The sequence below is a fragment of the Ochotona princeps genome, chromosome 6 (genome assembly GCF_030435755.1).
Source record: "Ochotona princeps isolate mOchPri1 chromosome 6, mOchPri1.hap1, whole genome shotgun sequence".
In the NCBI taxonomy this organism is placed as follows: Eukaryota; Metazoa; Chordata; class Mammalia; order Lagomorpha; family Ochotonidae; genus Ochotona; species Ochotona princeps.
Window position 1 is genome coordinate 36152194 of NC_080837.1, and position 18008 is coordinate 36170201.

At 42.6% G+C, this 18008-nt stretch overlaps 1 protein-coding gene across 1 annotated transcript in view; it reads right to left on the reverse strand.

Annotated features, from left to right (window-relative positions):
• The window catches only part of GANC (glucosidase alpha, neutral C), a 58014-nt gene that overhangs the window by 12504 nt on the left and 27502 nt on the right, over positions 1 to 18008 (reverse strand). The window contains exons 11-19 of the mRNA XM_058666001.1: positions 17468 to 17703; positions 14781 to 14907; positions 13591 to 13670; positions 11589 to 11732; positions 9359 to 9455; positions 6239 to 6340; positions 5167 to 5410; positions 3210 to 3274; positions 444 to 520 (exon numbers count right to left, since the gene is read on the reverse strand). Of these exons, the coding sequence (XP_058521984.1) occupies positions 444 to 520; positions 3210 to 3274; positions 5167 to 5410; positions 6239 to 6340; positions 9359 to 9455; positions 11589 to 11732; positions 13591 to 13670; positions 14781 to 14907; positions 17468 to 17703 (1172 nt within the window). The remainder of the gene's footprint in view (positions 1 to 443; positions 521 to 3209; positions 3275 to 5166; positions 5411 to 6238; positions 6341 to 9358; positions 9456 to 11588; positions 11733 to 13590; positions 13671 to 14780; positions 14908 to 17467; positions 17704 to 18008) is intronic.

An 18008-nucleotide genomic window follows, 5' to 3' on the forward strand; every position in this document is an offset into this window, starting at 1 on the left:
CCAGCTCTGGCTGTTGCAGGTAGTTCGAGGGAGTGAACCAGCAGGTGCAATATCTCCCTCTGACTTGCTGTGTTACTGTTTTTTAAAGAAAAGTGAAAATAATTAGTTTTTAGAAGCCATTCTGATCAATCTGGGAGTCATCACTTTCTTCCACTTCTCCATTAAGTTTCTTGTCCCCTGAGCAGGTCAGCAACTTGAAAGAATCATCAGTTCCACAGCATCAGTTCTGTTCACAAGTGCATGATACAGAAGTTAAACAAATGAAGGAATGACAGTTGTGCAGGATCTTCAAACAGTTCATGGAAATGTGTACTATGAAAAAATTATGTTCGGGTTTCATACTTTTTTGCACCAAAATAAGCATCTTCAATCCCATTTCCATGGTCCCCTGGAAAGCCCCACAGACAATACATGTAGGATGTACAGTTGTTGGCATCCATTACCTCATCTGATCCTGGCAGAAACACATTCACCTCAGTGGCTTCTGGCTCTGTGACTGGATGAACTAGTAAAGCACTTCCTAAAATAAGAAGAAGAGGTCTGTAAACACTGAGGCTACTGTGGTTTTTAAGACCGCATGTGAACCCTGTTTAGTATGCTAGGCTCTGTGGTGAGCTGGACCAATGAACAACCAAGAGATGCACTCTTAGTAAGCAGTGACAATGCTACTACCCACCATTAATCCACCATTAATCCATGTACAGCAAATAAGGATCCTGGGAGAGAACCTGACAGTCTGTTGCAGACTCAGCTTTTGTGTAACTGTTAGCATGCCAACAGCCTGAAAGCATGCAGGCCCCTTTCCAGGAACTTCAAGTTGGCTGTGAAAGACGCTGCTGTTGGTGATCCCACCACTGCTATCCAGAAGAGTGGTAAACAGGGATACTGGGTCTTCTGCTTGGACAGTTATCATCAGATGGGTGGCTAGTTATCTTAGAGGCAGCTAGATGATCAGTTTCGCTTTGACCTCGGCACCACAGATGTGTTTATGAATGTGCTCTTTCACTTAGTAAGCACTGCTCTATTGAAGACCACTGAGCACCAGGCACTGTTCTACACTCTAGGGATACAGTGGTGAATGAGACCAGCAAGATTCCTGCCTTATGGAATTTATAGTCATTAAAGATAGATGTAAAAAGTAATTACAGGGGCTGGCATTGTGATGCAGTGGGCTAAGCTGTCATCTGCAATGCCGGCATCCCATGGAACACCCATTTCAGTTTATTATTGATCTAGCTCCTTGCTGATGCACCTGGGAAAGCAGCGGAAGACAGCCCAAGTACACATGTGGAAGATCTAGATAGAGCTCCTGGCGTCAGCCTACCCCAGCCCTATCCATTACATCCACTTGGGGAATGAATCAGCAGATGGAAGATCTCTCTCTTTTTCCTTACATGCCCCTCCCTCTTTCTCTATAACTCTGCTCTTTAAATAAGCAAAATAAATATTTTTAAAAAGTAATTACAGGGCCTGGCAGCTTGGCCTAGCGGCTAAAGTCCTCGCCCTGAAAGCCCCGGGATTCCATATGGGCGCCGGTTCTAATCCCGGCAGCTCCACTTCCCATCCAGCTCCCGCTTGTTGCCTGGGAAGGCAGTTGAGGACGGCCCAATGCATTGGTCACTGCACCCGCGTGGGAGACCCGGAGGAGGTTCCAGGTTCCTGGCTTCGGATCGGCGCGCATCGGCCCGTTGCGGCTCAGTTGGGGAGTGAATCATCGGACGGAAGATCTTCCTCTCTGTCTCTCCTCCTCTGTGTATATCTGGTTGTAATAAAATGAATAAATCTTTTAAAAAAAAAAGTAATTACAGAGGCTGGCATTGTGGTAAAGTGGGACACTGGCATCCTACATGAGTACTGGTTCAATTCTTGGCTCCATTTCCCTTTCAGCTCCCTGCCAATGCTCCAGGGAAAAGAGTGCAGGACGGCCCAAGTGTTTGGGCCCTGCCACCCATGGGAGACACAGATTACATTTCTGGCACCTAGCTTCAGTTTGGCTCAACCCTTGTTGTTGCAGCAACTTGGGGAGTGAACTAGAAGGACGATCTCTCTTTCTCCCTCTCTTTCTCTCCCTTCCTCCCTCCCCTCTCTGTAACTCTGCCTCTCATTTTTTTTTTCTAAGATTTATTTCTCTTTACTTGAAGGCAGATTTAGAGAGAGAAGGAGAGACAGAGGTAAAGACTGTCCATCTGCTATTTCATTCCTCAAGTAGTCACAATGGCTATAGCTGAGCCAGTCTAAAGCCAGGAGCCAGGAGCCAGGAACCAGGAGTTTATTCCAGGTCTCCCACAGGGGTGCAGGGTCCCAGGCACTTGAGCCATCTTCAACTGCTCTCCTAGGCCATAAGCAGGGAGCTGGATGGGAAGTGGAGCTGGGACCAGTGCTCATATAGGATGCTGGTGCTCACTTACAAGTGGAGGATTACCCTGTTGAGCCATGGCACTGGCCCCATCAAAATTTTTTTCATTGTTTTTTTATTTTTCAAAAAAAATAAGTAATTACAAATAAGAGTTCAGATAAACACAAAAAAGGTAAAGGAACAAAATGGAATGAAAGCGATATAATGTTGAGTAGGGAGGGTAGATTGGGTTCAAGGAAGTAAGAAGGGGGTCAAAAAAGTTTCTCTGGAGCAACTTTGGATCACTTTGGAGTGATCTAGCAATGAAAAGAGCCTTAAAGAACTGCCCTTTTTGCTTACATTACAGGGTTTTTGCTGTTTAGAAATGAGATTACACTTTGGGCAACTCTCGCAACTGTATGTTTAGCTTGGCTTCATGACTCTTTTTCTTAGGCAATAAGTTTCCAGACACTTAACGGTTAACATTTATTAAAGCAGAGGTCAAGCCAAAAAATTCCTATGGATGCACAAGAAATGAGCGCCTCTGGTTCTTAACTATAATCACCTAATCTTTTTTTTTGCTTCCCCTTACTCGTAGTGATCTCACAAGGAATGAATCCAGAATGAGGATCCCCCAAATTATATCCATAACCAGACCATATTTCCTTGAAGAGAAACAACAGTATGGAAAGTACAATATCACAACAGAATAGAACATCCCACTAATGAATCAAAAATCTTGGTGAAGGAATTTCTTTTTTTCTCTTTTTTCAACTTTTTGAGACAAAGAACTTTTTTTTAGTGCTTTAATGATAGAAAATATAACAAAAATATAATTATAACATTTATCATAACATTAATCAAGAATGCTCACCTAGCATATATTCATCTTCTACACCAAAAGTTTCTAATTGATCAGGAAACTCTATCCATAGAGGTCTGGGAAAAGGAAAAACAAATTTTCATTTCATCATCAACAGATATTGCATTTGTAAATCAAACACTTGTTTTCCAATTCATAACTATTCTGACAAAATGTAAAAGTGCCGAAGAGCTAAGAATCTTCTCCATATGATTCAAGGTTTTAGGAGCAACTATTATGTCATAATTTTCTTATGTGAAAGAACTTTCTATTAATTCAAATGCTCCAATGAAATACTGAGAAGCCCTAAAACATGAAATTTTTACCTCTGATTGTTCAACAGCAGACGTTATGTTAACAGCTAAAATGAGAACTTCATGCAAGTTCAAATGCTTGGCATGTTTGGCATGAAATAAACTGAATGTTTGTAAAACTAACCACAATGCTAATTCTGTGCTGTTTCTCATGGATAACATAATCATTGTTATTTTTAACTGTTTTCTAGGAATATCTTACGGTCTTTTAAAATTCTTATTTATTTGAAAGGCAGAGAGACAGAAGAAAAATTTCCCATGTGCTGGCTCACTTCTCAAATGTCTCCACAGCCAGGGCTAGGCCAGGCTGAAGCCAGGGGTTGGAAACTCAACCTAAGTCTTCCATGTGGTGGGCAGGGATCTAAGTACAGAGCCAACACTTCTGCCTCCAGGTGTACAACGCAGCAGGGAATTGGAAACCAGGAGTTGAACTCAGGTCCTCTGATATAGGACGCAGGAGGCTCAAGTGACATCCTAACTACTATGCCAAATGTCTGCCCCCATCATTATTATGTAAATGAAAAGCTTGTTTTCAAGCTGTGAATATTATTGGAAGGTTGAGCAACTGTTAATGGATTCTCCCTTTGTTATATTGTTGCACAGAACTATCTAAGGATCATTTCCTTTCACAAAAATAAAACTTTGAACTTGTATGTACTTGGATATTTACTGATTGGTTCTATTGTATATTCCTATGCAATTCTAATATCTACACAATATACAATTGTATATTCCTACACAATTTACTGAGGAAAATAAATTTTTTTTTAGTAAGGGGAACTTATTTTCAGTTTATTCACAGGATTTTGAAATGCTACATGGGTACTTCAAAAAGTCTATGGAAAATGAAATTAAAAGATAAGTTTATTTTGGCACAAAAATTTCAAAATGCTCATTAGTACAAACAAACAAACAAAAGCAAAACTATGCCTGAGTTTCAAAAATAAAATTTCACAACAAAAAATTTTTTTCTTTTAATTCCAATTCTCTGTGAACCATTTGGGGTTCCTTCATATATTCTTTTCCTATTGAATGGCAACACAGCTGTGGTCTCTAAGCCTAGCTGGTGTCTAGACTCACCAGGGAAACTGCTAACAGGTAAAGATCTTTGATCTTACTCAACAGATTCCTAGCATGTTCTGAGGTATAGCTCAGGAATCTGAATTTTTCTCCTCACCACATCTAGGAACACCAGTGCCATGCATATCTGTGGGTATCATTCTCCAGCCTAGAAAGCTGACTTTCATCTTTTTCTTAAAATTGAACTAGAATACCATGTACAGAGTAAGAGAAATGCTCACCTCAAACTGGACATGGCTTCGCGCTACCAAGGGTGAGGTAAAGTCTGGGCCTGGGAAGTACTCTTCACCAGATTGCTTAATTAGAGCTGAAGTTTAGAATGAATTCTGGTGCTAAGTCATTTCCTTTTTTTTTTTTTTCGAAGTATCTCTATTTTTGCTTCCTAATAAATATTAACACCTCAGTGACAAAGCAGCCGGGAATCTTCTCTGCCCTAAACAGTAGCATCTATAAGCTGGCTGCAACTCAATCAAATACTGGGTTTTTCCTGATCTCTTGAAATCACTTGTGGCTCACTGCGGGAATCTTCCATTATAGACTGATTCCCTGGGAGCTGTGAATGGGTACACACTTACCTCATCACGGGCTGAGCCTCCACATGGGCACAGTAGAACAGAGAATACCAGTAGGGCAGGAGGGCATAGCGCTCCTGGATGGCTTCTCGGATGAGCCGGGTGTGCTTGTCCCCGAACAGCCAGGGTTCCCGCCGCTTGGTATTCATGGTGGCGTGGCCACGGAAGAAGGGCTGGTAGGCTCCGGCCTGGTACCAACGCACTAGTAGCTCTGCCTCTGGGTTCCCAATGAACCCACCCACGTCAGCTGGTTGGGCAAAGAGAGGCCAAGGGAAGGCAAGTGGGCTTAGAATACATGATGCTTATTTGCCCTGGAGACTGACTTGGGAAAGGTGCTGCAGGTGCATTCAACTTCATCTTTCCAAGGGAAGGAGGCAACATAAAAGAGCCTGGGGGTAGGTGGGGAGGTACCTGATAATCTGCTTTTGCAATATTCTTTTTCTTGTAAAAAGTTAGAAGCCTTAGACCAAGATCAACATTCCTCCATGTTTCTAAACCCAGAAAATGTAGAAGCTGTGATATGTATACCCCACTAAATGTGTGTACGTGTGTTGGAGAAAGAGGGCTTGGCACCTGGTTTCCTTGAAGGCAACAGCTGAACCAGGATAAAAGCCAAAGATATTGAGAACAGGCATAGATAATGAGAATGACCTGGGCTGAAGGAGAATGTCAGGTTGTGCCCTGGACCAGGACATAGTCCCGGTATCCTGTGTGGATCAACGCCCTAAAAACATTCTCACCAAAAGGGAACATTGGTGGGCTTTTCCTGCTACAGAAAACCAGGAGTAGCCGGAACTATTTGTACTTCTAGTTTTCTCAATTTCAAGATACAGCTGTTTGGGAAAGAGAAACTCTGTCATCAAGAGTGTCTGAGGAGGAAGCAGAAAACAGACTGGAGGAAGGAAGTGACTGCCTTTTGGACAATCTAGACAAGACACAGGGAGCCCTGACTTCTCTCATCGCTCCCTCTTCACCCGCTCCCATTTTCTCCTTCCTGCATGTATCCTTGCTCAACACAGCCAGTAAGAAGGCATTAGTGACCAGTTTTCCAGCCCCAGGGAAGGCCTCATCTTACCTCCACAAAAAGAGATCCCAGTAATGCTGAGAGTCAGTAACATCGGGATAGAAATCTTCAGGTAACTCCATTCTGCCGTGTTGTCACCTGTCCACACAGCACCTTCAGTCACAGTGACAAGATTAAAAAAGTAGACAAAAAATCAACTTATGCATTCAATTTCATATTTAGAATCCATATGGGTAAGACACAAAATACTAAAAAAAGAAAACAGATTTTTTAGATACACAAATTCTGGGGCCTACATTGTGGTACAGAGGGGTAAGCTACCAACAACACTAGCATTCATATCAGATTACCAGTTCCAAGTTCTGGCTGCTCTGCTTTCCATCCAGCTCTGCTGATGTGCCTGAGAAAATAGTGAATATTATCCCAAGGACTTGAGTTTCTGTCACCCACACAGGAGACATGGATGTACTTCCAGGCTCCTGGCTTCCACTTGGCTCAGTCCCAGCTATTGTGGTCATTTGGGGAGTGAACCAGCAGAGGGAAGATCTCTTTCCGTCTCTCTTTCTCTTTCTGTCATCCTTTCAAATAAATAAAATAAATCTTTAAAAAGAGACAAACACATTCTGATTATCTACAATAATTTTAAAAAAGATTTTAAAAACAATTTATTTATTTTTATTGGAAAGTCAGATATACAGAAAGGAGGAGAGACAGAGAGGAAGATCTTCTGTCCGTTGATTCACTCCCCAAGCGGCCACAACAGACAGAGCTGTGTCGATCTGAAGCCAAGAGCTCGTAGCCTCTTCTGGGTCTCCTACACAGGCGCAGGATCCCAAGGCTTTGGGCTGACTATTTATTTGATTTCTATTATTATAGATCAAGTTTTTCTACAACTTCATATAAATGAAAACAATATAGAGTTTGTAGCGTTCTTTCCTTTCACTGAGCATAATGTCATAGCCTACCCCTTTTCATTGTACTCCACAGTATGGATAAATCACAGATTAATTATCTGCTCACCTCTTTATGAATATAGGAATTTCCTCTAGGTTTGGGATATTGTAAATAAAGGTGGTAGGAACATTGGTGTACAAATCTTTGTGTGGTGTATAGTTTTATTTCTCTCTGAATAAGTATCCAGGAGTGAAATTGTTAGTTTTATGTTCAGTGTGTGTTAAGCACTCCAACAAAATCCCAAATAGCTTAACAATTTGAGAGTAATGTATGGGCGTACAAGTATTTTTAACTGTAGCCACTCTAATGGATTGTAAGCATCTCTCTCTGTGATTTTAATTTTCCCTAATGACTAATGATGTTGAATATTTCTCCATGCCTTCTTTGGTAAGATGTCTATTTGAATCTTTTGCTAATTTTTAAAAGAATTATCTTATTTTTATTTGAAAGGCACAGTCACATAGAGAGGAGATATGAAGACAGATCTTTTATCCTCTGGTTTACTCCACAAAGGCCAGAATTGAGCTGATTAAAAGCTAGGTGCCACAAGCTTCTTCTGGGTCTCCCACATGTGTGTAGGGGCTCCAGGATTTGGACTATCCTCTGCTTCTTTCCCAGGCCTTAAGCAGGGAGCTGGATTGGAAGTGGGACAGCCGGTACTCAAACTGTCCCTTACAAGAGAAGGATTTAGCCACTGAGCCATCACACAAAGCCTAATTTTTTTTTTTAAAGATTTCATTATTATTGGAAAGCCGGATATACAGAGAGGAGGAGAGACAGAGAGGAAGATCCTCCATCTGATGTTTCACTCCCCAAGTGAGCCGCAGCGGCTGGTGCGCACCGATCCGAAGCCGGGAATCAGGAACCTCCTCCAGGTCTCCCACACGGGTGCAGTGTCCCAAAGCTTTGGGCCGTCCTCGACTGCTTTCCCAGGCCACAAGCAGGGAGCTGGATGGGAAGTGGAGCAGCCTGGATTAGAACCGGCGTCCATATGGGATCCCGGTGCGTTCAAGGCGAGGACCTTAGCCGCTAGGCCACGCCGCTGGGCCCCACAAAGCCTATTTTTTAATTTATTTGAAAGGCTACAGTGAGAGAGATAGAGAAACAGAGAGATCTTTCATCCATCCAGTTTACTCCCCAAATGGCCACAACAGCCAGAGATGGACCAGACCTAAGTGAGAAGCCAGGAGCCTCTTCTAGATATTCCAGCTGGGTGTAGAGGCCAAAGGATCAGGGTTCTCCTCTCCTACTTTCTCAGACACACCAACAGGGAACTGGACTGAAAATGGAGCAACAGCCAGAACTTGAACTGGTATCCACATGGAATGGTAGAACACAGGCGGGCGGCAGATTGACTCTCTACATTACAATGCCAACCCCACATTTTTTTTTTTTACAAAATTGTGTTATATAAACACTTAGACATTTTTTTCACTTACTGTGATATCAAACAATTTTTCATGCAAATAAATGCACTATTTTATATGACTACATGACATTCTATTATCTGGATACCAACAGACTTTTAAAATTGTTCCCTATGTTTACATATTTAGTTTTCCTCCCTCCCTCATTCTACTTTCCTTTTTGTTTCAAGAACTAATGCTACAGTGAACACTAGTGGAACATCATCTCTGAGATGATAATAATCTTTTTTTTCAAAGTACTCTCTGGTTCTCAGAGGCAGAGTGGTAGGCCTAAAAATATACAGTATACAATGAGGGTTGTATTCAAACTACAACCTGTGCTCCTAGTTAGTTATGTAAGTTCAGCAGACTTAAAATAGCCTTCCTGCCACACAGTGGTTAAATTGAGCTAGATCTACATTAGCTAGTGAAACAGGCCCAGTCAGAAGTGGCCATGACTACACAGAATAGCCAGGTCTATTTTAAGCTATATTGCTAAGTGGAACAGGTGGTTGAAGGAACATGTTAGAAGTACATTTTCCTGGTTCTGATGAAATAAAAGACAGGATCAGATATGATCATCCCAGCAAACAAAATTCTAAACTCACTTTCCCAACTATGCAGTCATTTCTCCCAAGAGAAGCAAGTATCAAACTGGACTGAAATGTAGTCTGTCTCATTGCACAAAGGCCTGATTATGACTACTGAAAAGAAAGGTAACAACATAAGTGCAGTATTTACCATAAATGACCAAAAATGATAGGCTGCTTACTTGTGTTTTTCCAGTCTGATAATGTGAGCCATTCCTTACCATACTTCTGTGATCCAGCAAAGAATGATCGTGAAAGAACAAAGGGTCTCTCCTTCCCTTCAGATCGCTGAATCAGTCCCTCTGCAGTAGCCATTTGCTGTAGGGCCAAAGGAGAAACATTTTAAAGACACAAGTGATTACAGCACTGTGCAGACATCTCCAATAAGCCAGTCGATGTACATGCAAAAAGTAAATAGTAGATGAGACTGGCATTGTGGCTAAGCCTCTACCTGTGGTGCTGGCATGCATATGATTGCAGGTTTGAATCCTGGCTGTTCTCTACAGATATGCCTGGGAAAGCAATGGAAGATGACCCAAGTAGTTAGGATACCGTCACCAACATGAGAGATAATGATGGAGTTCCTGGTTTCAGCCTGTTTAGACCCAACTACTGAAGCCATTTAGAGATTGAACCAATGGATGGAAGATCTCTACCTCCCTCTTTCTCTTCTGTCATCTGTCTCTCCCCTTCTCTCTCTCTGACTTTCAAGTAAACACACACACACACATATGTGTATATATATATACACAAACTATTTGTTGTTATTGGAAAGGCAGACTTTGATTTTTTTTAAAAGAGAGGAGAGAAAGAAAGAACCATCCACTGGTTTACTTCCCAAATGGCTGCAACGTCCAAAGCTGAGCCGATCTAAAGCCAGAGGCCAGGAACCTCTTCTAGGTCTCCCATGCAGATGCAGCATCCTAAGGTTTTGGGACACTCTCTACTTTTTCCCAGGCCATAGCAGGGAGCTGGATGGGAAGCAGAGCAGCCATGACGTGAACTGGAGCCCCTAAGGAATGCTGGTGTTTGAAGTGGAGGATTAGCTAGTTGAATCACTGTGCAAGCCCCATAAACATTATTTTTTATTAAAGTAAACAGTGGATGGGAATGTGAAATGGAAAATATTAAAATAAACCCATCAAATTCTTTTCATTAATTCATCTGTTAAAACAACAAAAATTGTTTTGATTAGTAATGACAATGAAACAAGAGTACAATAAGCTAATGTTTATTTAGTAGTTACTACTGCTAGCCATTTTATTAGTTTCTCCTATAATCTATGAAACAATCAATGAGAAAGACAGTTTCTTCTATTGTTTTGAAAGAATTATTTATTTTGAGAGTTGTATACAGAGAGTAAGAAGTGAAAGAATAAGGGAGATCTTCTATCTGTTGGTTCATTCTCCACATAGGCTCAATGAACAGGGCTAGGCCAGGCTCCATCTGAGTCTTCCAAGTGTGTAGCAGAGGCCCAAGCACTTGAGTCATCTTCCCTGCTCTCTTGGGCACATTAAAAGGGAACTAGATCAAAAGTGGAGCAATTGGGACTTGAACCAGTGCCCCAAAGGGATACTAGTGTCCAGCTGCCACTTACCCTGTCGACCCACAGGGCCTACCTGATGAATAGTCATGCCAAACCAAAACAACCCTGAGACTGAGAGAGGTTAAAAATGACTGGCCCCAACCTACATAAGAAAATTTTCTAATTAAAGCAGTTTGCAGTTACAGAAAGAGGCTGTTGGAGAAGTGAGCCACATTACCTAGAAACTGTTGTCTAGCCAGCAGCTCACTCTGGCAAATACCAGTCCATAGCAAGGTGTTCAATGTGCTGGCTAAACTGCTTCTAGGGATATCCACATCCCATATGGAGGGTCTGACTTGAATCCCTGCTCTGCTTCTGAGTCTAGTTTCCTGCTAATACACATCCTGGGAGGTAGTGGGTGATGGCTCAAATACTGTGTCCCTGCTTATCCAACGGGAGACTTGAATCAAGTTCTAGGCATTTATCTTCAGTACATTAGCAGGAAACTGGATTAGTAATGCAGCAGCCTTAACCAGATTGAACTGGTAGTTGAAATGCGATGCCAGCACTGCAAGCGACAACTTAACCTGTTGTACTATAATGCTGGCCCCCTCCATTGCTGATGCATTTCTACACTGCCTCTGTCAATAAAGTTTTGGGTAGTATCCAGTGCCATTTTCTAATGGTTCCCATCAAGGCAGATGTTTCTATGCTATCATTAGCCCCACATTATTTTGTAATGCATCACATTCATTATGCAAAGAAAAGGAGAAACAATAAACAATCTTGTGTTGGCTACAACAGAAGACTCATTACAGTTGTCAAAAAAGACATACCAGAAAATAGAGGATGGCTACTACAAAGCAAACGACTTGCAGCCTCAAAAGCAGGACATGTGGGTTCAGTTGACTTCTTAGATATCTTACCTGATAGAAGCCGTAGATATTGTGTAGTTCTCTGTGCTCCCAGTTGCCATGGTGAAGAGCATTTTTCTGCATGGTTTGCTCTGGCCCTCTAAATACTGAGGGCTCATTCATGTCATTCCATATGAAGAGGATATCTGTAGAGCCCTAGCAAGTAAATCTTGGAGATAATCATACTCTCACATTGAAGATACCAATTTGACAGCATTATTTGTCTTCTTTTTCCTACTTCATTTACTTATTCATTATATTTATCACTGCATAAACATATGCTGCATATATAAACTGCATTATGTTTATTGCTGCATCATGGCATAATATGGGCTCCATGGCACAGGGAATTTGTGGCTATTTTTTCACTAACAAATCCAAACATGTTTAACAGTCCCTGGGAAATGGAGAGTTACATGTAAATATCTGCATAAATGAAAGAATGGTGCACTGCATTGCCTATGAAGATCCATATTGCCTGGCAAGGTCACTCTGTGAGCTCCCAGGGGAACTCCTAGGGCAAAGAATGTGAATGTTCATAACCAGGCTCTCTATCATCTACAACCTGCGGCAACTCTTAACCACAGACAGTTGAGACAGTGACTTCTCTCTAAAACTCTGAAATCAGGACAGCTATGAAACCTGTATAACGTGATTTGTAGTTTATTTTTTATGTAGAATTGTTCAAATTAAAAGTGACACCTAAGTCATCTACTTAACAGGGTACTGTAATCTCTACTGCAAAGTTTAGTGTCAGCATTTGACTGAACAGTAACAATTATAAGGAGTCTTTTTCATAGTTTATTCCATTATTTCTGTGTCCTGCTTCTTGCAACATTTTCTCACAAAGTCTAGTTTGCCTTCAAGAAAGATCATAAAATGCATATGCTGCCTCACCCACACAACAGTCTTTCAAATGTCTGCAAATGGCTTATATGTTTTCTTTTGATTCATTACCTTCAACCATTTCCTAACATGTAAACTTCTATAAGCAAGGCTATGTGGTTCCCAAACAGCTACCTTAACTGTCATACTTCTTTTTTAAGGTCATTCTTTAGCACATTCAATGTTAGGGATTGACAAACTTTTTGTCTAAGGACCAGAGAGCAGATACTTGCCAACTGTGTGGGCCATAAGGTCTCGTTTTCAATGACCCATCTCTGTGAAAACAGCCCAAGACAATGGAGAAATTAATAAGTATGGCCATGTTTGGCACAAAGGCTATCTATTCCTGCTCTAGGTTGTTTATTAGTAACCTAATTCATCATGCCCAAACATTAGGGCTTAGGGATCAAGACCTTGGCTTGGCATACAGAGACTTGCGTTCCATCCTTGGACTCACCACTCACCAGATGGCGACTCTTGGTAGATACTTTTAATTTCTCCATGTCCTCTTTGCTTTTCAACGGTGGGACTATATTTAATTATAGTTCCATCTTCAGAGGGTATTGTCAGGAAGGAACAAATGGTATAATGTACATGGAGTGCTTAGTGCAGTGCTTGCACAGCTGTTTTTCATTTGTATGAGTTACCATCATCTTCCCCTTCCTCCTTATTATTAAGATCATCATAATTGGTTGAAAATATTTTCCAGATTTTGCCTTTTTAGTTTTCTCTGTGGTTCTTATAAAAATCTTTTTAGAAAAATCAATTTATTGTCATATTTTCAATAATTTATTTTAACATATTTTAACATATATCATCTTGAAATAATAAAGTATGATTTCATATAAAGTTTATATAATAAAATAATTTGAATATATAATGTTTCTGTTATGAACTGTTTCGAAATATTTTAGAGTCTGTTCTCACAGAGGTGAAAAATGAAAAATGGTAGTTCCTACCTATTTAGCAACACATATGGCATCTCTTCAGATATTACTAAACTCGTAATCCAAGCCTTTTCCTTCCAGCATTATCGATCAACTTTTACTCAATGAAACAGAGTAGTTCTATCCACCGTGTTTATTCTTCTTTCAGGTAAATAAGAAAGTGTGAAAGGATAAAAACCAACCTGATAAATGGGGAATGCAAAAAGACCTGCATACCACTCTCTGACCTTGGGGTTGGTGAAATCCAGGTAGGAGGAGAGACCTGTAGAGGCAGAGTAGCAGCCAGTCTATTAGAAACACTGGTCCTGGGCCCGGCGGCGTGGCCTAGTGGCTAAAGTCCCCGCCTTGAAAGCCCCGGGATCCCATATGGGCACCAGTTCTAATCCCGGAAGCTCCACTTCCCATCCAGCTCCCTGCTTGTGGCCTGGGAAAGCAGTTGAGGACGACCCAATGCATTGGGACACTGCACCCGCGTGGGAGACCTGGAGGAGGTTCCAGGTTCCCAGCTTTGGATCGGCGTGCACCGGCCTGTTGCGGCTCACTTGGGGAGTGAATCATCGGACGGAAGATCTTCCTCTCTGTCTCTCCTCCTCTCTGTACATCTGGCTGTAATAAAATGAATAAATCTTAAAAAAAAAAAAAAAAAAGAAACACTGTTCCTCACAGCAGATGTACTGTGAAGGAGGTATCAGACATAAGAGTCCCACACCAAATGTAAAGGATAGCTCACAGCAGTACTGCATGGCCAGAAGTGAATGATGGTGATGCTGGACCTCACTGGCAATCAGACACCAGAGGCCCAAGGCAGTGCCAGCAAAAAAGCATCAGGATGCAGCCTGTCCCTCACTGATGCCTGTGCTGTGCTGGGAGGGATGGCTAACACCCTGCAGGGGCCCTTTGGTTTCTAGAGAATTTAGTCACTCAGGTTCAATTAGTGTGAAGGGAGAAAAGGCAGGGAAGGTGTTTCCCCATACAATGTGGGCTTATGAGAGAATGCTACAACTTTGAGCTAATAATCTTTGAGGTGAAGAAGCCATAGTTGCCAGAGGCCGCTGAGGTCACCCAAGAGAGACAGGGGAGTCACTGCCATGAACCCAAAGAACAAGCAGCACATCGAGAGGCTCTGCAGGGCTTGGTTTCCCCCTCCTCAGTCTCTTTTCATCTCTATTTGCTTATAGAAAGACCATGCTGCTGGGGTTTGCCCATCAATATTCTATCCCTTCATTCAAATGCTGAAGGGTAAATATATCCAAAGCACAATGTCCTTAAAAGTGTTAAAATAGAGCTAGAGGAGTAAGAGACATCTATAAAGACTGAAAATGATACATCCTTCTCTGGTTTGAAATAAGAAGTGTAGAAAGTACAGCCGTACCAGGCCAGCATATGCCTTCAAAGTCTGCCCCTTCGCGAGTCTTCACCAAGAAGCCCTGCTCTTTGGCCTCAGCATACACCGAATAGTCAGGATCAGCCTTGATGTGGGGATCACTGATGACCACAAGCTGGCAGGACACAAAGTTGGGAAGAGCTGGTCAGTTTTATACGAGTCATATGTTCGCCTGTACATTTTCACCATATTTTGGGGACCAGAATTTACTTGGAAATAATGACAGTACTGAAATGTCTCAGCCACCTGTAAAATCCCATAACATCTCATATACTTACGGAAAGTTAAATTCTTTTTTTTTTTTTTTTTTTTTATAATCTATTTTATTGTGTTGTTGACAATCTTTACATAGTTAATTACAGTTAAAGAAAGAAAAAGAAAAGAAAGAAAGAAAAAAAAAAAAGGTTCAGGGGGATAGGGAAGTGGGTAATACTATTATGTCCACATTGTTTCCATCTTGTATCTGAGGTAAAGGGGGATATTGAGGGGGAAGCCCCACCCAGTTTCCCGCCCACCCCGAGTCCCGGATGTGGGGCATGCTCTGAGATATGTGCTCGAGTGGTGTTAATAGTTCTCCGGTTATAAATCACTGCCAGGTTCGCTCGATGAGGTCGTCCACTGATTGATATGGTCCATCATAAAGTCTCCGTTTGCCCCATATATCGCTGCCAACATATAGCTGAGATGAATGATTGATCTGCTCTGTCTTCTGTCTTTTCTTGATTAGAGTTCTGAGTCCAGCAGTTCGATTAGGGAGATCTCCAAAGAAACTTTGAGGTATTCCCAGACTAGTTTCTTGTATGCTCTAGCAAGCACAGGGCCCGGCACAGTCCATCACCACGATCAGCTGGTGGTTGCAATTGCTGGGTTGGTTCTGTTTTCAGTCCCGAGTTGCACTGGAGCCAATGGGTGTTGCAGTCCAGTCTGGTTCTGCCCAGCACGTACTCGGCCCTCACACTAACCAGTGGGAGCTGCAGCCTAGTCGGGGTGACCCACAATAGCCCCCACCAGGCCCGCCCCCTACCCTGGTTTGCCAGTATGTGTAGCAGAAGACCAGTCTGTCCCCCATCCCGTTTGACTCTTGTACGTGTCAATGGGTATTAAAGCTTAGTTCTATCTAACCAACTCAACCATCCAGCCCTCACGGGTGTTGTTGAGTGCCTCTCTATCTAGCCATCCCAGCCCCCGTCCCAGTCTTCATGCCCTCCCACGGGAATAGTGACCCAAGAAGGGGGAACCCACTTTTTCCCTCCCAGGTCTCTCTGTCCCGGTTTATGCACTCTTTAGGTGGTTCTGTGATTTGACTTGACAGAATTAGTCCCCAGTGCCAGCTTCTGCGGCTATGCCCAAACATCCCTCACCCACTCTAATTTATGCTTGCACCAGCAGGAATAATCAGCCCAGCCTGGCTTTTCCCTGATTTATTCCACATGCAGCGCACAGGTGTTGTAGCCTTGCATAGTCTAGTCTGTCTCTATCCCAGCCCACGCTCTCCGGTGGGAGTAGCTGTCCGGCGAGGGAACCAGCCCCTTAATCCCCCCGCCAGTTAATGCTCACTTATAGTTATTGCTACCAAACCAATACATGCTTTTGAAGTAGCATTTATTTGATTTTTAAAAAGGATTTATTTATTTTATTTGAAAGAGTGACACAAAGAGAGAATCTACTAGCTCACACCTCAAGTGTCTTCAATGGCCAGAGCTAGGACGGACCAAAGCCAGGAGCCAGGAACTTCTTATAGGTCTCTGACATGGGTACAAGGTCCCAAGTCCTTGGGCCATTCTCTGCTGCTTTCTCTGCTTTCTCAAGCCATTAACAGAAAGTTGGATAGGAAGTAGAACAGCCAAGACTAAACCAGGGTCCATACGGGATTCCTGGGTAGCAGGCAGAAGCTTAACCTGCATTGTTACTGTGTTGGCCTTTTAGGGCAAGCTTTAAGGGTGATCCTGGAGGGGCCAGAGTGGTGGCCCAACAGCTAATCCTGAGCCTGCAACACTGGCATCCCATATGACTGCTGGTTTTAGTCCCAGCTGCTCTACTTCAAATCCAGCTCCTTGCTTATGGCCTAGGAAACCAGAGGAGGATGGCTTAAATCCTTGGAACCCTGCACATACAGGAGACACAGAAGAAACTCCTGGTTCCTAGTTTCAGATCAGCTCAGCTCCAGCCACTGCAGCCATTTGAAGAATGAACCAGCAGATGGGAGATCTCCCTCTCCTTCTGCCTCTCCTTCTATCTGTAAATCTGCCTTACAAACAAAATTACACAAATCTTCGTAAAAAAAAAAAGTGTGTGCCTGCACCTTCCTGGTCTCTGGCTTCCCCTCTTGCCACGTGATCCCTCCCTCTTGCATGCATCTACGTTGTAATGCCATCCACCAGGCTGAGATGGAATCAAAAGGCCCAGAGAGCTGAGCAGATGCTGACGCCATGCTCTTAAGATCTCCACCACTGTGAGCAAAGTAAACCCCTTTTCCAGATACATTATTCAGCCTCAGGTATTCTGTTACAGCAACATAAAACAGACTAACCCAGGGACCAAGACAATTAAAGCAGGGATGGATGGAGTCAGAACATTTTCAGCCTGCCTTTTCTGGGTGATCACAGTCATAATTATATGGGAAGGTACTATTTTCACAGTAATTTTTTTTAAATCAGAATGCTGGCTTACTTTACCTTGCGTTTTTTGCTTCTGAGCAGCTCCTGCATCCTTTTGGGGTTGGGGAATCTTTTTTCATCCCAGGTGAAGTACCGTTTTCCCTCTGTATGCTCTATGTCCAACCACATGACATCATAAGGAATGTCATGTTCATCAAATCCTGCATCCACAGCTTTTACATCCTGCTCATCTTCATAGTTCCAGCGGCACTGGTGGTACCCCAGGGAGAAAAGAGGGGGCATGGCTTGTGTGCCTAGAACAGGAACACAATAGCTTAGTCAATGACCATTACCGTAATTCATCTGATAAACATTTCCACAATGTCAACAGGGCCTAAGCACTGGGAATGGAGAGAGAACAGAACAGCAGTGACTTCAGCAAAAGTTGAAAGATGGCAGGCAGGAGAGTGATGGTAACTGCTAGGTGTAGTTCTCAGTAGAGTTTATATGCAGAGTGGGAGGAGGACCAGAGGGGAGAGGAGAGAGAAGGGGAAGAGGAGGAAAAGAGGGAAGAAGTGGGAAAAGAATAGAACTCACCCTTGTCACCCAGAACATCAGA